This window comes from Sciurus vulgaris (assembly GCF_902686455.1).
Source record: "Sciurus vulgaris genome assembly, chromosome: 12".
Taxonomy (NCBI): Eukaryota; Metazoa; Chordata; class Mammalia; order Rodentia; family Sciuridae; genus Sciurus; species Sciurus vulgaris.
Window position 1 is genome coordinate 74495674 of NC_136473.1, and position 23109 is coordinate 74518782.

Sequence of the window (23109 nt, forward strand, 5' to 3'; positions counted from 1 at the left end):
GCAACTTTCCTATTTGAGAATACTTCAAAACAGAAATGTTGAGTTGGGTGAAGTGGTGCGTACCTATAATCCTAGCTACTCAGGAGGCTAAGGCAGGAAAATTGCAAATTCAAGGCCAGTATGGGCAATTTTATGAGACCCTGTCTCAAAATAAAAATAAAAAGGGCTGGAGATAGAGCTCAGTGGTAGAGCACCCCTGGGTTCAATCTCCAGTTCCACAAAACAAAACAACAATAACAACAAAAAAACCCAAACAAGAAAACCATAAAAGAACCAAAAATTTTTTTAAAAAGAGCAATTCCCTTTTTCTTTTTATGTGATATAACAAAAATATCAATAGTAATGATAAAGACAATGGTTTGAAGATGGATATTTCAGCTGTGAGTTCCAACAAAGCTATTTCTTGAGACACAGTAGAAACTGTTATCTTTATATAACAAGATTTTTAATGTATATTTTAAACTAATTTAAAACATTTACCATTATGAGTTATAAAATGATCAGTGAGCGAATGTACTTTTCTAGGTTGGATTAAAGTAGAATATTTATAACATTTTTAAAAAGTTTGGCTGGGGAAAATATGTTACACAAAATCTGTGCCATCTAAAATTAAGATGACATGCAATAGCAAGAAGTATTCCACTTTCTCAACCAATCCTCAGAAGCAATGCTTTATGTTACATGTATGCTTTAAGAAAGTATCAAACAGGCGAATCTGAACATAAGTGTAATAAATTATAGATAAAAATCATAATAAAAGAATTTATGGCAAACAATAAGATTACAACAAAAAGATTCACAAATGAAAGTTTCAATTTGTTAATTTTTTAGTCTTTCTAGATCCTTCTTGACCTCCAAAGGCTGTGATTTATCAAAATTTGGTTGCCATTTAGCCTTTCAGGAACACATGGACTGAAAAGAAAGAAGTACTGACAAGACTGACGCTGCTCGGTGCTCCTTCCTTGTATCAATTCCTTTCCTGCTAGTAATCAAAATGGATCCCACTGGCACAGCATCAGTGCATCAGTGCCAAATACCATGTTCTGTCCAACCAATTTTCATTTTTCTCCAGTGATAAAAAGGTGGACATTCTTGTTGGATTGCAGCATCTGTGCTGCCCGCTCTACACCAACCACAGCAGCTAACCTCTGGGCATCATATTTGGAATAAAGGACAGTGCAAGTCCATGTGGCTTCTTCTCCTCTGCTGGTGGCTCTCAGCATATTACAGATTTCACTGTAGAAGTGAGGATATGTTGGCAGTTCATAGAATATCAGGTTCCTGATGCCTTTTATTGTATACCTGTAAGAATGGAAAAGAGAAGCTGTCTACCGAGAAACAATTCACAGAAAGGCTACCTCAGTGCTTTACAGGGGCAGAGTTCACTTCTGTTGCTTCATGAGAGAGGAGGGAGACAATGGTGCAATAGACCGAGCAAAGGTTATTTTGTTTGGCTAACAAGAATAACATAAATTTGCATTTCTTAAGCCTCATCTGCACAGGTTGAGGTTGGGTGAAGACAGTAGACCAGGATTAAAAATGTCATAGAACTGGGCACAGTGACATGTCTATAATCCCAAAGCCTTGGGAGGCTGTGTCAGGAGAATTGCAAGCTCAAAGTCAGTTTCAGCAACTTAGCAAGGCCTTGAGTAAACTCAGCGAGACCCTGACTCAAAATAAAAAATAAAACGGGCTGGGATATGGCTCAGTGATTAACTGCCACTGGGTTCAATCCCTGGTACCAAAAAAAAAAAAAAAAAAAAAAAAAAATCTGTCACAGAAAATTAAACATTTACAATATTATCCTTCTTATAATCAGGCAAAATATGATATGCTTTAATGGAGATGAGGTCAGACGCAGCATATAAACTGCACAAATCATAAATGCATTCCATTAGTCTTTTCTTGTCATCCTGTAGACATGTTAGCTTCATGGCAGATGTCCCAACTTCATCCATTTACAGGATCCTGCCTGAGGACCTATTAGGCATCATGAGAAAGCAATTAGTTTCAACAGCTTATGCATTTCCACCTCTTTCCCTGCTGCACAGTGCTGTGCGGTGGTGGTAGGGGGGAGTAGACCCTAGGGACTTACCGTATGGTTCGAGTCAAGGTCAAATATTCCCTCTGGGACTTCATAACAAAAGAGTTTATACACTGACAAAGTTCTGACTTTTCCTGTGAAGACTGTCTCACACATTGATGTTATAGTACCTTGAGAATATTATTTTATTCATAAGTTTTCCTTGCCTTTTAATCTCACGGCTCATTCTGATCTCTCTGAAGATTCTCTTTTTCTCAATTTATAACTGTGATCTATTATATGGTTCACTTTTCAACATTGCCTTTCCATAAAGAATGTATTCTTTTTCTCAGTACTGGGGGGAGAAACTAGGTACTCCTTCCTACCACCTCACAGATACAAGATAGAGTGTGGAGGGTCTGGTTTTTACCCTGAGAATGCCCTGCCTAGGAAGTCTGGAATGAACATGACATGCTAAATCTGAGCAGGACCAGGATAACCAGCAAACTGCTGCTTTATGTCTTACAGGGAGATAGTAGGAGCCTGGGTGAAGGGCAAGAGTACACAGGCAGGTCCTCCTCTGGCACAGGAGTATAGGACTTGATGACAGCTGCAAGATCAAGATACTGACAGAAACCCTCCAGCACTCCAGATCCCAAACTAAGCCCTTTGCTGGAGGAGTCTGAAGACAGGTATATAGAAAGTCACTATGGTAACCATCAAATTCAGACTACACTGGAACACCCACCTACACTGGTAAAACACACTTTTAAGTATTATTACCTCAGACTCCATGTTCAATTGAAAATTACAGAAAACATGGAAGAGCAAGAAAAGACACTAAAACAATCAAGTTTTACTTTGACTACCAAGTCACTGGCAATTCTGTGGGGTTTTACAACAATAGGTCAACAGAGTAAAAGTTATTTTGTGTGTGAATCTATTTCTTGGTGGGGGGAGAAGATGTAGGGAGGATGGGAAGTTGCAAATAAATAGTAATGTACACCAAATTTTTACTTGTGTAAGTTTTCCTTTCAAAATCTATCCTAAGGAAATAACTTAGGTAAGAATATCATCAAAATATATGCATATAGATGTTCTTGCATTCTGGTATATAAAGTCATCCTGAGGTATCTGTACAAGATTGGTTTCTGGTCCCCGCTCAGATACTAAAATCCACAGATGCTTAAGTCTCTTATATAAAAATGGCATTGTAATTTGCACATAATCTATGCCTCCTGTGTATTTTAAATAATCTCTAGGTTACTTATAATACCTAATACAATGTAAATGCAATGTAAGAAGCTGTTACACTGTATTGTTTAGGGAATAATGCCAAGAAAAAGTCTGTATGAGTTCAGTTCAGATGCAATTTTTTTCTTGGAATATTTCCGACATGCAGCTGGAATGGCAGTGACATCATGTGCCTCTTTATGAGATAAGGTACAAAGTACATGATATCTCTTGTGTAGCATTCTTACCCAAAAAAGTTTGAGCTAAAACAGCAGTCTCTAAACTAATACACACTGGAATCACTTGGTTTTAGTTTTCAAATTTATGTTTGGCACCCATCCCCAGACATTGTGATTTAATCAGTAATGGGATGTGACCTGAGAACTGTAATACACAACAAAGTTTGGGAAACACTGATCTAATATGAAAGAAACAATTAGATGAATTCAGATTATGGGATATTCTACAGGAAACTGAATTGGACTCTTCAAAAAAAAAAGTCACTTATAAAAAATAAATACAGCAAGACAATTATACTATTAGAGTTTTTCAACTTCAATACTACTGATATTCTGAACCACAAATTGTTGCAGGGGTTGTTCTGTGTACTGCAGGATGTTTAGGCAGCATCCTGCTCTCAGCTAAACCTCCAGGTCTAACGTTTGAAAAAATCTCCAGATATTGCCAAATGTTCCTGGGGAGCAAGATTGCCCCTAGTTAGGACTAAGGTAGATAAAGAAACAAGTTGAACAAAATGCATGATATTTAACTGGATCCTGAATTGTGTGTGTAGGGAGGACAGCATTTACAATGGTCATCTTGGAGACAACTAGGAAGAGTTGAATACAGATCATGCATTAGATGATACAGTAGTAACATTAAATGGCGTGATAATGATGTTGTGGTTAGATGAAACAATCTTCTTATTTTTAGGAACTGAAATATTTAGGGGTGAAGTTGTCAAGAAACCTCCTACAACACAGTCTTCCTCTCTTCTTTTTTTTGCCACAGTGTCTTGCTATTCCCTCAGCCTGAGCCCTGTACCCAGCTTACGATTTACTTTCAAATGCTTCAGAAAGAAAAAGCAAGAGGTATATGGAGAGTGTGAGTATGGTAAAATGCTGGCAAGTTCTGAGTGAAAGGGTTTATAGATGCTTATTTTATGTTTGCAAAATGAAATCTTTCTGAACAAAAAGTTGGGGGAAAGAAGGATATGTGATAAAATTATATGTATTAATTTAAAAATACATACACAATCTGCAGATATATATCCCCCAAATATTAAAATATTAGAAATTTTTAATAAGCACATAAAACACAAAATAAAGGAAATGAATCCCTATGTATACAGTGTAATTGCAATTTTGGTATTTTAAAAATAAACCTGTAAATATATATGTGTGCCCACATACTTTGCATATTAAAAACAAACAAACAAAAAAGCAGGAAAAATTTCACCAAAAATCAGTATGTGTACCAGGGAAGTGAGGTGGTAGGTGATCACATTTTCCTTTTGTAACCTAGATTTTCCAAGTTTTTACAATAATTGTGCAATACTCTTGTAATTGGGAAAAAGAAAACCACTAAGTGTTATATGAAAACACATGCAAAGACAACCAAGAAAGCAAATCCCATATGACCAAGGAAATCTCTTAATCCCAATTTGCCCACAATAGAGACTAAATTCTCCTGGAATGTGACTCGACCTTTTCAGAAAGGCAGTTAGTACTGATTCTACTTCCTGAGCATCCCTTTTCCTAGACCCTTTCATCTGCTTTGCTCCTGCCTCATATATGCTTTGAATCTTCAGTGACCTCTACAAATACTCCTAACCTGACAGGACCTAAAATCAAGGGTTCCTACCTGCCAATTATTAATGAGGCAACCACAGTTAACCTGAAAGGCTGGTCCCTTTGTATGGCTTAGAAAGACCAAGTCTATTACTTCTAAGAACCTGGGATTCTCATATAGGGGCAGGAAGTACTCTAGTGGCCTTTTCAAACTCTGTAAATCACACTATTAAGGGTTTCCAACTTCCCCTGGTTAAGAATCTTTTCTGCTGGGGTAATCCACTATGAATACACAGGAAAAGAGCTGTGAATCGTGCTTGGCAGGGCAATCATAACCAAATGCCCATCCAATCTGGGGTTTCAGCTCCCCAGAGAAAATAAATCTTCAGGATAAAAATGAATTTTCATCTTTCTAACACTGTCAATTGTCACAGAGAATATAAAACAATTTCAGAGTTGGAATTTCACAGTTTACATGTACTTCAAGGGCTGGGGATGTAGCTCAGTGGTAGAGCACTTGCTAGCATGTGAGGCCCTGGGTTCAATCCCAAGCAACACACACACACACACACACACTTTTTCTAAGGTCAAATACAAAACCAAATCACAAAGGCATTGTAGAACAAAATATCCATGATCAGTTTGGTGATCTCTCAAGCAAAAAATTCAATAGCTAGAAACCCTGAAATAATTAGCTGTGTAGAACTCTGAAACACATTACTGTGTCTCATTCATCTTCATCACAAGACACACCCATTAAATCAGTTCATAGCAAAGTGCAAATAGCACATCCTGAGATTTGACTTAATGGTGACTTTGGGGGCAACAAGGCTTGTAAATAAATTATAAGACAAGGAACTGTCCTGTCTACAAATGGCTTCTCTGACACTATTCCCTCTTTGAAAGCAGCTAAGATATTTGAGATTAGCCCTCAGCCCAGCACTTGCTATAGACAATGATGCTGGGAAGATTTCCAATCCACCCACTTCACTTAAAGAGCTAGCTTTCTTTTTTCAAGCAATAGAAAGCTCAAGGCTTCTAAGACCTAGTGAGTACATCTTGCTCAAAATACCTTCAAGCATGAAACCACAACTTACTAGAACAAAGCAAATAATGATACCAACAAGCAGCCATTCATTAACACTCTTTGGACAAGCAGTATTATGTGCCAAGAATGGAGCTAAGTAAACACAAATTTAGTCAATTTTCAACTCTCCATTTAGATGAACTAGTGAGTAGACTACCTGAAGAGATCAAGTCAGGTCAGCCCTGCTGCACTCAAGCAAGCAACTGGGATTCCTCCCTCACCATCCTGGAAAAGGGAACATTGGCTGGGAGCACGATTTTAATATCAGCACAAATTAAAGTCATGCAACACCAAGGTGCACCATCTAATGTGATCCAAAGTCAAAGCCTGAAAGGCAAAGAAGTTACCGTGTCCACATCTCTTCGGATCACTGCAACTTTCGGAACACTAACACAGTGCTCAGCCTCTATCTCCTCTGACCACAAAGCCCTCAATACTTCTGTCTGTGTTTCAGTGACAGGTCCCTGCCTTGCCTGTATTCATCTGAGTTGTCCCTGAAGTGTGCAACTGGCGATGCACTCCAGATCTATATACAGGATACGCTCTTGTCCTTACAACCTTTCCAACAATGCCCATTTGGGGGAGGAAAACAAGCAAGCAACCAACCCAGCAAGAGGAGTCTGTCCAGCCCCAAATCCTTTGGCTTCTCTGTAAGAATGCAAAGCCTACCATGTGCTGGGAAGCAGTCCATGATCTGCACTGCATCTCTTCTTCAGAACGGAGGTGAAAACTGGGCACTACTTTACCTTTTGTAGAAATGGAAGCGTTCTGTGAGGAGCAGAAACTGTTTCTCTCCTTGAAGGAAGAAGTGTCTGGCCCTGGAGACACCAGATTTCTGGGTGTACTCGCAGATATGAGTGAAGTTCAGTTCCTCCTTCTTGAAGTAATTTCGAAGGCGCACAAAGTCAAAGTAGGAGGGGATATAGATGAGTGTGTGGGACATGACTGCATCACGGTACTGAGGCAAAATCTTGTTTACAAAAAAGTTAAACCTGATTTGGAAAAAAGGGCAAAGTTAATGGTTGAGAGTTGATCCTCTAGTATCCACTAACTTGTGACCCAAGCAAATCACAGTTTCACATTAAGAGATTAGTTCCTTAGAGGTCAATATGACTTACCTCCTCTCAAAGAGATTATATAAGGATATAATCATTGATATGCACATTTTAAAATGTATTACCATTATTTGCCATAAAAAACATATGCAATGCCATTATATCCCAGAGAATTACTCGAGGAAATATATACCAAACCATTCATTCATTCATTCAGTCAGTCAGTCAGTCAACAAATAATCACCAACATCTCCCATATGCTAAGCACCATTCTGGTAACTAAATTCAATAAGGAAAAAGAGAAAAAAATTCATACAAAATTCAAAAAAGTTCTAGCTCCAAAGGGCTGACAATTAAATTGCTGACACGGGGTTAACTTGCAGCACAAAGCAGTGTCATGTGGTTTTTAAATGCCAGTCAAAGGGGAAGTAGCACTGACAGTACCAATCCCACCACTAACTAGCTAGGAGACCTAAGCTAAGTCACCATTTCTTTCTGGGCTTCAGTTTCCTCCTCTGTCAAACAGTGTGATTGAGTTTAATTATACCATTGAATTTGGTAGACAATAATCAGTAAAAGCAACACATAATCCAACTATAAGTTTCTAAGTCAAAGTCAAATATATGTGGCCCCAAGGGGCCCAATAAGAGGAGTGGGTTACCTGGCATCAATCACTGAAGCTAGGTTTTCAGCTTGCATCCTCTGGAAGACATGTGGGAGCTGTACCAGAACATGGTTAATGGAGCCTGTCAGTGGGACATTCCTCACAGCCACCTGTCAGCAGTTAATGAAAACTTTAGGAGGCGAGGCATTCCCTTCTTGACCAAATCATATTCTTCTGATGTATGACCCAATAATAAAAAGAGATTCATGAAGATCCAGAGGAAACAGAGAGAACCTACCTGTCCTTGTAAATTGACACAGTACTTGTTGAACACTGAGTTGATCTGGGCATCCTGCAGGGCTCCAAAGAGCAGTGTCTGGCGATAGTACTTGGACCAATTATTGAGGCTCCACATTCGCACTCGAGAAAAGTCAACCCCATGAGAGTCCAAAGGTAGTAAGTTCATGTGGTTCATCAAATGCTTTCAGCAAAAATAATACTACCATTAGTGTCTACTGAGCATTTATGTGATGAGCAGAGCTTAGCATTTTATAAGTCTATTATCTTAATTTCATGGGGGATGTACTATCATCTCCCAAAATTACAGCAAGAAAACTGGCACAGAAGGATGAGTGACCTACCCATCATCAGACAACTACCCCAAATATTAAGTTGAAACTGGCCACCTCCTAGACTTTTAAAAATAAAAGATCAAAATGGTATCTGTTCCTTTAAAAACAGAACATTCCTTTAAAAGGAACTTCTGAAATGTCACCCTGGTTACTACTCTTCTTTTAGCTTCAAGTCCTGGAGTTATAGGAAAAGTGAGTTTCCACATGCCTTAAAGAACCACACCTACAGTTCTGTAATAAGGATATCCCAAAGCACAGTTTTTCAACCCTAAAACAACACTGCAGAGTATGGGAAGAGGAGCAAAAAATTATAGCATAAACAGAGTAGGGGGATAAAGACTTCCATAAAACAAGGTCCCACATTAAGAAATCTTAGGCAATGTTTTCCTATCTCCACTGAAATCCAAACAAAAGACAATGAGCATTGGGTTGGGGTTGTGGTTCAGGGGTAGAGTGCTTGCCTGGCATGTGTGAGGCATGGGTTCGATTCTTGGCACCACATATAAATAAATAAAATAAAGGTTCATCAACAACTAAAATTATTAAAAAAAAAAAAAAAGAAGAGAATGAGCATAAACTGAATGAGAAATTATTAGGTACAGATGTTACTAGAGAGCATTTTCATCTACCTATTTATGCATGTACACATGCATATATCCATTCATCAGAAGAGACCTTTAAGAGGAAGAAATCTTTTCTGTAGAATTGAAAATACAGACAAGAATATTTACCCTCCAAATAGTTTAACTGTTAACTCATCTCTGAGTAAAAGAGGGGAAAAGACTTTTTCAAACTGGAAAATGTAGAATATTTCCCTGTTTTCAAACAGTTTTGATCTGGTCTTGTACCTTTTAAGACTTAAACTATTGAACTTCTTGTCTCTATAAATAAGAATGTCACCTTTCTAAATGTGAATGATCAGCATTACCAGGACATGCTCCCAGTTCTGCATCAGGTAAATGTCAGCTTGATCAATGATGAGAAGCTCAATAGAAGACAAAAAGTCAAAATCTCTCTTCTTCTCTCCTTCTCCACCAATGATGGTCCTCAAGCCCAGAGGGGAAGCAATGAGGATGTCCGAGGAGTAAAAAGGGGCATAGAGTCGGATGCTCCTCTGAAGTATTGCCACTCCTACACAAAACACCAAGTGCATATTGGCTCATTAGTTGCTAACAAGCATCCTCTTAAAACATCCTCCTCTCTTACACCTTCCACATTTCCCTCTGCTCCTCTTATCATATACTTGTGCTCAAAGTGCTTTTTTCTTTTGCACTACTGGGGACTAAACTCAGGGGCATTCTACCTCTGAGTTATGTCCCCAGACTTTATTATTTTTCATTTTTGAAACAGAGTCTTGTCAAGTTGCCCAGTTGGTCTGAAACTTGTGATCCTCCTGCTTCAGCCTCCTGATTATAGGCATGCACCACCATGAGCAACTCAAAATGCTTTAATTGTTAAAAAATAAGGATAATGATAATCCTTCCTGTGTCTATAATCCCTTCAGAAAGCTCCCACTTTCATTTTCTTTCCTTATTGTCAAACTTCTCCATACAGTCTTCTCTACATTTGAATCTGCCATTTACTTCTCAATCCATTGGCATCTGGCTGCTGATTCTCAGGACTCCATGGAAATGACTCTGATGAGGTCCCCAACAACCCTCAGTTGCCAGTTCAAAGGATACTTTTAGGATTCCTTGTCAAGAATACACAAGTGCATATCTTCCTTAAAAGAGTACTCTCCTTTCTAATAATTTTCATGACTTCAACACTTAGTTCTAATTATCATTAACCTGACCCTTTTTCCATAACCAAATGCTTCTTCTTCCATAGACCCTTGGCTGGATTTGCCCATCAGTTCTACTCTAATAAAACTTTTGATAAATATGTTCAATAACCATGACTCTAACAGCACCTTCATACAAATTATATTTCCAGTCCATATCTCTTCCCTTCAGATCAATATGCCAACTGCCTGCTAGACTTCTGTGCATTTCAAGTGAAAGAACAACAGTTTATTTCCTTGCACTTTACACTGCATATATACCAAAGCCTGTGTGAATCCTAGGCTGTCTCAGGCTTTGTCACCCAAATACCTCTGCACAGGCAGTTTCCTGTCTGAAACATTTTCTTCCACTCCAACTCTACACCCCTCCCCTGCCCCTGCAACAGGCTAAATCTTACTCAGTTTTCACCCTAATAGACAGCAATGCCAAGATGGCTTTCCTAACCACCCCAGTTCCATCTTGGGTAAGGGCTGGCTTTAAATGGTCCCAGAATACCCATTGCATATTTCTTATCCAATATGGTCTGTTTTCTCTTTAGGTTGGACTTCCTTGGCAGCAGGAACCATAACTTTGATTTCTATATTCCCAGCTTCTTACCAGTACCTGGCATGCTACAGATATTCCATAAATGTTTGTGAATATACACATGACTAATGCATATTTTCCCAAGAACTTTACTCTACCAAAATATAACCAACTGAGTAAATGAGAGTTGGATGAAAAACAAGCAAAATGCTGGGTGTGGTGGTACACACCTGTAATCTCAGTGGTTCGGGAGGCTGAGGTAGGAGGATTACAAGTTCAAGACCAGCCTCAGCAATCCAGCAAGGCCCTAAGCAACTTCATAAGGCCCTGTCTCAAAATAAAAAAGGGCTGGGGATGTGGCTCAATGGTAAAGCATCCTAGGGTTCAATCCCTTGTTAAAAAAAAAAAAAAAAAAAAAGGCAAAAAATGTAAAAAGTTGCATGAGAGTTAAATCACATGTGGAGACACTCTACAGAGCAGACAGGGTGGAAATTCATTCTTCTGCACTGATGCTCAATCTATCTACCTCCCAGGTGACCCTACCCAGACCCTGTCTTTTCCAACTTCCCTAAGAAGCCTTTGTAGCTCCTGTTGATGTGCTACCGGCTACAGGTAGACTAAATCATTTGTTACAAATGTGCATGTACTTTCTATACATGGCTTCAGAGACTTCATTCACCACACCAGCCAAGGCAAACAAGACCTCTCCAATGCACAATGGTTCTGTTAGAGGCTGAGTAAGTGACCCACTGGAAGAGCACTAATTTCCAACTTTCTAGCCTCTAGCTGGAGCTTAGGTTCCATGGTAGCTTAGGCTTGACAAGGAGAAATTACCAATTCTGAAGTGGTCATCAATGTTGCCCATAAACACAGCTTCATAATCCTCAGGCCTCTTTAGGTTGGGGGGTCTCTCTTCAGGATCTGATCCATATTCTCCCTGAAACCTTTTTTTGTTGCTCACAATGATTTTCTTCTTGCTGTCACCCTCGAGGAGGCTGATGAAGAGTTGCACTACCCGCAAAGCAGCTTCCCGGAATGGCACCACTATCAGTACCTGTGTGTGGGGAGGGCAATGAGTGCAGTGGTAGGGACAAAAGGAAGGAACGATAGCTCGGATGAACTTGCTGAGGAATTGGAGTTCAAAAGCCTGTGCAAAGCAGTGGTCCTGACTATATCTAATCTACCCACTTTGCATAGGGCATGGCTCAGAACTAGAAGCTAAACATCTTTTGTAGCCATAGCACAGGACATTGGTCCAAAGGGTCCATGGAGCACATTTCTCAAACAGAATTTAGCAAAAGGCAATACCTATAACAGGTGTGTTAACTAACAAAAACTCAAGAATATAAATACACAATGACTTTGAGGACAAGTATTATTATACATTTCTGACTCCCAGAATTTAGTATAGTATTTTTATCCATGATACCTATTCAACAAGTAAATGCTGAATAAATACATGAAATAAGTAGAGAAGAAATAAAGAAGATAAAGGATTAATACATTATTACTTTTTGAGTACATTCCTAGTATATTTTTCTTGATGAAGTATTTCTGAAATAAGACTGTGATCCAATTGGAAAAACAGGAGTTTGTTTTCTAAACTTTTAAAACAATGCTTAAAGTTACTGTTGACAACAAAGAAGATGGTTACTAAATGGTTAATTCTGAACTATCTTTTTGTAAATTAATGAATGCAAACCCAGTCAAACTAGGCAATTCACCAAACTATAAATATGCTTCATGGGTAATCTGGCTCTTGTTCTTTCATGCAATGCTAAATGTAAACAGATAACCTTATAATCCTGAGATTCAAGACTCTAACACAGCTTCTCAGAACAGGAATCAACTAGGTAAAAGAAGTGCTGTGATTCAGAAAAGAAATGGTGAACCAAGATTTAAGAGGGCTGAGTTACTATCCCAGCTTGGATCTGGTTTCCCCAGCAAGCAAACAAGGCAGTTTGACTAAGAAATCTCTAGGAGCCACATCATTATCAATATCCTAGAACCCAATTAAGCTCAGTGCAAAATCTAAAAAGATGAGTCTTCTTCAATATGGAGAGATATAGGCTAAGGGGTCAAGGGGACAAAGCCTAGCTCCATAACATGAAAAGCGTAGACAGAATTAAGAAGTGCCTTTCCTATTAACGCTTCAAATCCACTGGGACTTAAGACTTATAAGCACAAATAAATGTAGTCATGACTTTAAGCAGCACTAACTTTACAGAAGAAAGAAGAGATTTTTGTTTCCAATTCATGTGGCTTAGTGAAAAGAATCCTCATTCAGGGCTGGAGATAAGGCTCAGTTGGTAGAATGCTTACCTTGTAAGCACAAGGCCCTGGATTCAATCCCCAGTACCACAAAAAAAAAAAAGAATCCTCATTCCAGTCCCATCTCTGCGACTCTTTCCTTGGTTCTCTTTAATAAGATCCTCTATAAATCTGGGTCTCTGACCCTAGCTGTGTTATATAAGGATTGAGTAAAAGGTTCATTAGGGTCCCATCCAGCTCTAAAAACCACAAGGAAAAGATTATATGTGTTCTTTGTGTATGCTCTAAGTTTGTCCTTCAGAAGAATATCCTGAGGTATATCCTTTTTATAGTTTCCATTGTCAGAAATAGCCCACTGAGCTTTCAAAAGCACTGCTCTGATATTATCTGGCCAACTTAATATGCTCATTTTTGGGTTCATTCATTATTCCAGTCAATTATTAAAACACTCAAATACAAGCTTAGTGCTACACATCTATATAACAGTACCATGAAGTTTCTTTGAGGGTAAAATTTCCTATTGTCACTCACCTTGGGCCTTGTTAGCCCTTGGTCCCTGAAGTCATCATCATCACCCACCCCAAGTTTCTGGCTTCGGCGCCTGCTATTGTTGCCAAGCACTTGGGCATTGGCTTTGAGGACATGATTTATCACATGCAGGCAGTATACATGGCGGATTTCTTCCCCATTTCTCAGGGCAGTCCTTTCTGGGTAGAACAGGTCCTGGTAGGAATTCATAATTAAGAAGAGCTCTTTCTGAAGGGGAGTGAAGAGACTATTTGATTTGGGGGCTCCAGATAGGAACTGGCTGTTAGTCTTGGTCCAGGTGGATTCCAGAGGCTTCTGGAGATGAAGTGACTTTAAGTCAATATCTTTTGGAGGTTTAAATGTTTCCAACTTCTGAAACTTGGATGAAAAGACAATTTGGCCCAGGATCGGCCACTAGGGGAAAGTCAGATAAAGAGCTAAGTTAGAAATGAATAATAACACTTGGCATTCACCAAGTACTTTATTAATTTAAGTACCAAGAACCTTCATGATTTATAGATCATCTCATTCAGCCCTCATATGACCCCACAAAGGAGATGCAATAATACTCATATTACAGTGTAGAAATGCTGTAGCTTACACAGAGGTAGTAGGATCCAAACAAAGTTTACGCAAGAGGGAATGGAGCAGAGGGCTAGTATGCAAGGCTCCTGACTTCAAATCCGAGCTCTTTACTCTATCAGTGTTTCCCACACTGTTCTGTGGAACACATTCTGGAAAGAGTCAAAATTCATTCTAGAAAAAAGAGACTCTGTGGTCAAATACCTTTGATAAATATCACAAAATCTAATCCCCCTCAGATTAAAAATGTACAATAGATCCTAAAGGTTATGAAAAAATCTTAAAACAAGAACTCTCTCCACTTTGTTTACCCCAGAGTCTTTCAAATTTACTTCGGAATGAAATAAATTTTTCTTAACTTTTTCTCCTTTTTCTTCTTCTTTTATTTGAGACATACATATTAGAATCCTAAGGAATATCATTTTGTGGGATATAAGTTTAGGAACATTGAAGCAAAATTGCTGCTCTAAAAATAGATGTCCTTGGCAGTAAAAAGAAATGAACTACAGTATGATTCCTGTTATGGTTCGGATGTGAGATGTCTCCCAAAAGCTCAAACGTGAGACAATGCAAGAAGGTTCAGAAGAGAAATGATTGGGTTGTAAGAGTCTTAACCCAATCAGAAAATTAATCCCTAATGGGATTAACTGAGTGGTAACTGAAGTGGTAGGGTATGGCTGGAGATGATGGGAATTGGGGCATGGTTTTGGGGTATTTATTTATATCAGGAGAATGGAGACTGTCTCTCTCTCTGCATCCTGATCACCATGTGAGCTGTTTTCCTCTGCCACACTCTTCCACCACAATGTTCAGTATTACCTCGAACCTCAAGGAATGGAGTTGGCTTTCTAAGGACTAAGACCTCTGAAACCATGAGCCCACAAATAAACTTTTCCTCTTCTATAATTGTTCTGGTCAGGTCTTTTCGTCACCATAGTGGAAAAGCTGACAAGACAATTCCACTTAACATTTTTGAAATAACAAAATTATAGAAATGGAGACTAGATTAGTGGATACCAGTGGTTAGGAATGTAGAGTGCAGAGGGAGGTAGATATGATTATAAGAGGGTAACAGAGACCCACCCACAATGCTATGAATGTTCTGTACTTTGACTGTGATGATCAATACAGGATCCCACAATGATAAAACTGTACAGAGCTAAACATACAGAGTTGAATAGGAGTATAAGCAGAGAAATCTGTATAAGATACATAGATGGCATCAATGTCAATTTCCCTGTTGTGATATTATAGTTCCACTAGATGTTAACATTGGGGGAAGCTGAGTAAGGGCACAACAGGTGACTTTGGATGACTTCTTACACCTGCATGTGTAGCTGTAATTAAAACCGCAATAAAAATTAAAAAAAGATGACCAACTCTCATGAACAATAACAGTGGTGAAAACAAAGTAAACACTGTCCAATATCTCAACAATTTACTTGTGAACTATCTCAGATACCTCAAAGGAACAATAGGGGTGTAAGATAAGCATCCCTCCTCCAAAAATCTAAAATGCTTCAAAATCTAAATTTTTAAAAGTTTCAAATTTCAGAACATTTTGGACTTCAGATTTTCACATTAGCGATGTTCAATTGGTAATGTCTATGCAAATATTCCCAAATCTGAAGAACTCCAAAATATAAAATATTTCTTGTCCCAAGCATTTCAGATAAGGGATATTCAGCTTGTATCTACTGTTTTAGTCAGTAAGCTAAATTTCTTTATTTTTAAGTGGCATTACGGTTTCTCTCTAACATGAGAAGAGCAGAGAGAAAGATTAAGTTGTCATGGGTTAGTGATAGCCCCTTGCATTCTGGTCTAAATTCTGGAGCACCTGTCTCCAAAGCATCTCTTTCACATCACTGTATTAAACAGCACTCCCACTCCCACCTCCCAGCACCTTTTCTAACTATACCTGTGCCCCTCTAGGCTGTTCCAGCCTTCCAATGTCCTGCTTCTCTATCAAATCAAGTACTACTGGTATATACCATATATTCTGGGAGCCCTCTAAATCCACGACTTCTGTTTTATTTAGAGCTTTCTCCATTCATGACTGGGATTACCAAACAACACTTACTTTTAGCTGATGGGTAGTTTTGGGATTTGTGGCAACAGCTTGAATTTCTTTTTCTTTCAGTTCTTTGCTCACATGTTGTACAAATGGATCTAATGCAGAATAAAGAATATTCATACATTTAGCACAAATGGCTATCCAAATGATAGTACTACATTCTGAATAATCTTTAGTGCTTTAAAGTGCTGGTCACCCAACCTTCTCTCCCAGTCTGCTCATTAAGAAATGAAACATTTAGCTGGGCGCAGTGGCACATGACTATAATCCCAGCAATTAGGAGGCTGAGGAAGGAGGATTGAAGTTCAAAGCTAGCCTCAGAAACTTAATGAAGTCCTGAGAAACTTAGCAAGACACTGTCTCAAAATAAAAAATAAAAAGGGCTTAGGATATGGCTTAGTGTTTAAGCACCCCTGGATTCAATTCCTGGATCCCAATCCCCAAAAAGGAATATTAAAAGTTAAATGACTCATTTAAAGATCTAAATGGGAAAACTTCAAATAAAATGCAAATGGTGGGCTGGGGAGATAGCTCAGTTGGTAGAGTGCTTGCCTTGCAAGCACAAGGCCCTGGGTTCAATCCCCAGCACCACCAAAAAAAAAAAAAAAAAAAAAAAAAAAAGCAATTTGTATTAAATGCCTAAGGTAAGAGTGAGTAATACTACATAAGAAATCTATATGCTAATATATTTATACAGGAGAAAGTATCCAGAGAAATTTTAGAACAGTTAAGTTTCTTAATGCTTCCTCCAGGGTTTCTAAAATTGTTGTCTTAGAATGGGGTTTTGGGCTGGGGTTGTGGCTCACTAGTAGAGTGCTTGCCTAGCACATGTGAGGCCCTGGGTTCAATCCTCAGCACCACATAAAAATAAATAAGTAAATAAATAAATAATATAAAAGGTATTGTGTCCATCTACAAAAAAAAGAAATTGAGTTTGTGCTAGAATTCTACCTGTTGCTTTTCCTTTTCTTGCATAACAGCAAACACAACTAAATGAGCCAAATGAGGAGTAAAATTTCAGCTTTATTAGTGGGAAAGTTACACTGAAGAAGGACAATGGAAGTAGCAAAGGTAGTCAGGACACAGAATGACATTAACCTGACCCAGGCACAGACTGAAAAAGGACCTTGTTGAGAGAGGTCCTGCTTAAGCCTGCCATAGAACATCTTGTCCAACTGTATGTCATTTGGTCAAAGGAACAACTGAGAGACTAAGGAAGATGAGTGAGACAGGGAGGAGTTTAAGCTTTGGAAGTTCTCCTTGGTAAAAAGGACCACTCACATTGGCTACTCCTGGGTCTCACAAATCTGAAAATTCAGTGCTATAAGGAAGAATAAGTAAGGTACAAAAAGAAAAGTAGGAAGTATTTTCTCATTTTATTTTTTCTTCTTTTCCTGCTTGGGAAGGAAATCAGTAGTCTTCCTCTAACCCCAAATCTAGAAATGTGAGACCTTGGGAATTAGCCTTCCCCACTATCATTCTTAAGCTATTTATTCTCCTAAATATCCCTATGCCCCAATACCAACTACTGAAAAACACAAAATATCTTTGAGAAGTAATTTTTCCCAGCTCTAGATCTAGCCAATTAATTATCTGTTTTTATTGTTGCTAGTTCCAGTATCAGGAGACAGACAAAGCATGAATTAGTGTTTAACCCCACCAAACACCTGGTGAATTCTGACAATACACTCTGCGCTCTGACCTTGTGATGCTTTCAGAGAACAGTTATCTCCACTTTCCTCTTCCAGAAAATTGGTTTCCAGGCTGAACAGTGACTCATGTTTGGCATCTGTGAAATCCTCTGGGGATTTGTCTGATGTGTCAGGTGGCTTTTCCCCATCCTGTCCTTCAGGGTCAGCAGATAAGGTCACATCTATTTTGAGAAATATTTTGATATTTTTATATTTATTTTGATATTTAGTATTGTTACATAAATGTAACAATACTTTTGTTGAAAAATACAAATTCTTTAGCTTATACCAACATTGATGTTCACTGCTGTTATGTACTTTTAAATAATAAATAATTCAGGTGGAAGACATAGATTTCAAAATTAAGCCTGATTGTTGATCTAGTAGATGTTTAATTTTGTCAGCTTAGCTGGGACTCAATGCCTAGATATTTGGCTAAACATTACCTGGGATATTTCTGTAAAGGTGTTTTTAGATGAAATTTACACTTAAATTGGTACACTTTGGGTAAAAAAGATTACTCTCCAAAATGTGAGTGGGCCTCATCCAAATTGCTGAAGGAAGGCCTGAAGAGAACAAAAGAAAAGGTTGATCTCCTATAACCAAGAGGGAAACTTTCTAGTAAACTGCCTTTGAATTTTAACTCCAACAAAGGCTCCTCCTGAATCTCCTGAATGCCTCTGGAACTGAACTGCAACTGTCTCTTGATTCTCAAGCCTGTCAGCATTCTCCATCAGATACTGTGCATTTGCCAAGCTTTCACGACCACATGAGCCAAACTCCTTAAAATACATCTCTTTCTATATATACACATCTGATTAGTTCTGTTTCTCTGGAGAACTCTGATTAATACATCCAGTTCCAGTTCTACGAAATTACTCTAAAATGCCACACCAAGAAGTACATGAAAGGATTTTCAAAGCAACACTAATTATGAAAAGAAATAACTAGGAAAAAAATGAAATGTCTATAAATGAAATATTAAATAAATTACCACATTCAATTTACAACTGAGAAATATATAGTTAACAAGTTAATGTGAATCCAGTTATATTACAGATATAGAAAAAGGTCCATGGCATATAATTAAAGAAAAAAATAAGTCACAAATATATATGAGATCATTACACATATAAACATGCAAATATAAGTATGTACTTGAACTTACATATCAATAATAACATGGTCTAAAAAGTTATAGATACAATATTTTTTCTTGGGGGTGAAGATACAGGTTAACCATACTCTAACTTCTTGAAATTTCAAAGTAGATATGCCTTTTTATCATTAAAAGAAAAAAAAAAAAAAAAAACAACCCTTTAATTAAAAACAACAACAAAAACCCCAAACTGAAGACCCATAAGCCCTAAATCTCAGGTAATGAATTTTTATCCCAGTAAAGCTGATCAGTTAAAATACTAAGAATGATGTGATAAAGTATAGAGAAAAAGGAGGCAGAAAGAAAAATTGGCATTAAGATGATAAGATGTAAAGTCACCCAGACATATTCAACAAATGGAATACTGCTCCAGAAACTAAAAGGAATGAACAAGTAAGGTCTGAACGTGGATGTACTGCAGTAACATGAGGAACAAAAGATAGACAGGAAAGGGTTCAGATCACAAGATCTCATTTATACAAATTTCTGAAACAGATAAAAATAATCTATAGTAACAGAAATCAGGCCACTGGTTACCTGATATCAAAGGTGGGAAACTGATGGCAAAAAGACAGGATGGAACTTTTTGGAAGTAATGAAAATATTCTGTATCTTGATTTGTGGCAATGATATTTATTCATTTGTCAAAACTTATCAAATTGTACCTTTAAATTTGGCATATTTTATCATATGTACAACATAACCCCAATGAAACTGATTTTAAAGTTAAAGAAAAATTACCAAGAAGTATGAGTGAGGTTGGCTACAGTGGTACACACCTCTAATCCCAGAAACTGAGGAGGAGGGAGACCGCAAGTTTGAAACCGGCCTGGACAACTTAGTGAAATCCTGTCTCCAAAAAAAAAAAAAAATACTGTGGATGTAGTCCAGTAGCTCAGTAGTAAAGTGCCTCTGGGTTCAACTCCCAGTACCAAAAAAAAAAAAAATAAAGATCTGAGTGAGATGGAGTCCCTCTGAGATTTCAATTCAATTCCAGTTCTTCCCTGAAGTCTTCCCTAATTTACCCTGGCAGTATACAACCATACAATCACTTTGTATCTCTTCAACATCTTCTCTCTAGTTGTTCCATGCAAATGCAAACCTACTGCTTGAAAATTTGTGTATTTTTTATGTCTATCTTTCATCGAACTTGATCTCCTTAAGGAAAGAACAATCACCTCTTCAACAAATTGAGAGGTCACAATAACAAGTATGTTCTTCCTCGATTGACAAAGTCCCTGAAATAGTAAGCAAAATGATATTTCTGCATTTTTCTGATGAGGAAGTCCTGAGTTTCCATCAGATTCTCAATATACAGCCAAACCCAAACAAATCAAATCTCTGCTCATGCCCAACTTACACCATACAAGGAACTGTGCCCAAACTGCACCATCTGGCAAAGATAACCAGCCAACATCAAAATACTTACTCTCCTGCATCTTAGCAGATGCTGCTGCAGTTTCTTCTTCCACAATGACATCATCATCAGCACCTTCACTATTCACTTCTGCATCATCTACAACACTGTCTTCTTCCTCCTCTTCTTCTTCCTCATCTTCCTCAGAAACATTCTTTAATGAAGCAAGTAGTTTGTGGTACCCAGAAACTTGTTCTGGTTCACTTTCTGATTCACTTTCTGAATTTGAAGTATCTGAACTCTCTGACTAAAAGGAAAATGGAAACTTCAAGAACAAAATTTTTATTTTTCTCATGGTCAGCCTAAGACTATCATCAAGCCAACAGGTTTACGCTTTTTAAAATAAAAATCAACTTTGCTACATATACCCAATCTCATTTATTCAACCAAGCTCAGTGCCATATTTACTTAAGACAGGAAATCTAGCTTGCATTCTAAAAGTTTTTATATTCTCTGAACACTAATGCCCCAGATGGTTAGAAACTAACTTTTAAAACATAGAACTTAGTCAGCCATGGTGGCACACACCTATAATCCCAGCTCCTCAGGAGACTGAGGTAGGAGATCACATGTTTGAAGACAGCTTGGGCGAGTTAGGGAGACTCTGTGTCAAATATAAAATATAAAGGGCTGGGGATGTAGCCAGTGGTAGAGTGCTTGCCTAGCATGCATACGACCCTGGGTTCAATCCCCAGTAAGACAAACAAACAAACGCCCCACAGAACTTTAGTTTACAAAGAGATTGAACTTATGTCCCAGACATCAGTCTACATGTTAAAAGGACCAATAGGAAAATTATAAAACAACAACAATAAAAAATGTAGAATCTTTGAGTTTGTTAACTAACTCAAAGATGTGCCAGGAACATTGTTTGTTTGTACTCTATTTGTGGCTCCTTTTATGCTAAGAAAAAAAAAAAAAAAAAAAAAAGATACTCCCCCTGGGGATGCACTAAAAGACCCTCTGATAAACTTCTTTAACAGGGTCTAACAGGCTAGTATCAAGGGACAGTCTCAAATTCTGGCTTCTGTACAAATTATCACAATAGAATTTTTATAGACATTTACATTAAAAACTAAGTAATATTACTTAAATAGTCGCTTGCATGTAAAACTGAAAAGAACGGAAATGTAATAACACATTACACGTAATCTTAAAGGTATAAATCCAGAGCCAATGATTATAAAGAAGGTATAAAGCATTACCAGTTGACAAATCTGTGGTTTGGCTTCCTTTCCAGAAATCCTGGGAAGAAACAGTTCGTTAAACTCTACTAGTTTATAATAATTATGAAAATGTCTAATGACATAATTTTAAATGAAAAGGGTAGAATACTATCAAAAGGACATTATAACCCCGTGTGGTAGCTCATGCTTGTAATCCAGTTACTCAGGAGGCTTAGGCAGGAGGATCATAAGTTCAAGGACTGCCTCGGCAATTTAGTGAGACTCTGCCTCAAAATATTTAAAAGGGCCTGGGAATGTAGCTCAGGGGTAAAAGAACCTGTGGTAAAAAGTGTCCACTAGCCAAAAACAAAAAAACAACAAAAAAGTACATTGTAACTACAGTCATGTAAAAACGACATACTCACTTGGACAGGGATTACAAGACTGACAAACCGGTAACTGGCAAATGAGAAGTTTGATGACATTACATGTCAAAAACGAGTCACATAGTAACTGGCTCTTATCCAAAAGAATACAATTTAGCAAATAAGATGCTTCGAGGTTTACCTTTTCCGAGCAAGTTTGTTAATTAGAATGTACCTCTAACTACAGATAAAGCAGTCCAACGTGGTGGATAAGCACTAAGACAACTGATCCGGACATTTCCAGAGGACCCACAATCACCGATACATTTGCTCCCCTACTGTAAATGGATATATGAGTAATGTCGAAAATCCCCACCAATTATTTAAACACACACGAGAGGAAAAAAAAAAAAAAAAAAAAAAAAAAAAAAACCTTAGAAGAGCTTAAACCATAGGAAAACCTGCCCACACGATAAGCGTGTCGTTAATCTAGTTTCGGACTCAACACGAGCTAGAAGACCCGTGAAGAACCCTTTCTCCCAGCGTGTTGCCTCCAGAATTCTCCCAGCCAGGCACTATGGGAGCCGGGGAAACGTGGGAACAGGAGGGAGCCGCCCTATCACTATTCCTGAGACCCGCGGACCAAATCTGGGTAACGCGGCTCACACTAAGAACATTCGCCGGCACCGCGGGCCCCAGGCAAGCTCCTCCAGACCTGTCATAAAAGGGGTGCTCCTCGCCGAAATCCCGCAGGTGCTTCTTCTGTTTTTTCGTCAAGGTACTGAGCAGTTGGCTCTGGCTTCTGCTCCTGCGTTTGCCCATTTCGCCCACCTCGGTAAGTTTTTGACCAGGAAGTTGTCACATCAACATTCGCACGTGGACTCGCCCACGGCGCTTTACGGCGGAAGCAGGGTGCCGTAAAGCAGATCCGCTTTACGTCGCGCTTGTACGACAGGCGCTAGAACTTCCGGGTCCAGATCCTGCCCCCTGTCGAGGCTTCGTAGGAGAATGTGTGCGCGTGCCAGTGCGTCCTCTGAACCCCAGAACTTTGACAGCCTCGGCCTAGGGACTTCACGGGGAGGATAGGTTGGGGTCGAGGGTGGGGATTTGCTTTGTGCTTCTG

General features: G+C 38.5%; 1 protein-coding gene across 2 annotated transcripts; it reads right to left on the bottom strand.

The window, feature by feature from the left end:
- Nucleotides 1-423: 423 nt before the first annotated feature.
- On the bottom strand, nucleotides 424-22882 carry UTP25 (UTP25 small subunit processome component). 2 transcript variants are annotated; one of them, XM_079107507.1, is made up of 12 exons: nucleotides 22702-22882; nucleotides 21661-21700; nucleotides 20468-20702; nucleotides 17891-18061; nucleotides 16195-16283; nucleotides 13536-13946; nucleotides 11568-11787; nucleotides 9353-9555; nucleotides 8091-8273; nucleotides 7850-7962; nucleotides 6880-7125; nucleotides 424-1302 (listed from the first exon to the last, which is right to left on the bottom strand). In XM_079107507.1, exons 1-12 carry the CDS (start codon nucleotides 22806-22808, stop codon nucleotides 1059-1061), a joined length of 2262 nt encoding a protein of 753 aa, XP_078963633.1. In that variant the 5' UTR covers nucleotides 22809-22882; the 3' UTR covers nucleotides 424-1058. The 2 variants fall into 2 exon arrangements, with proteins under 2 accessions (XP_078963633.1, XP_078963634.1); XM_079107508.1 differs by lacking the exons at nucleotides 9353-9555; nucleotides 11568-11787.
- Between the last annotated feature and the right edge of the window lie 227 nt (nucleotides 22883-23109).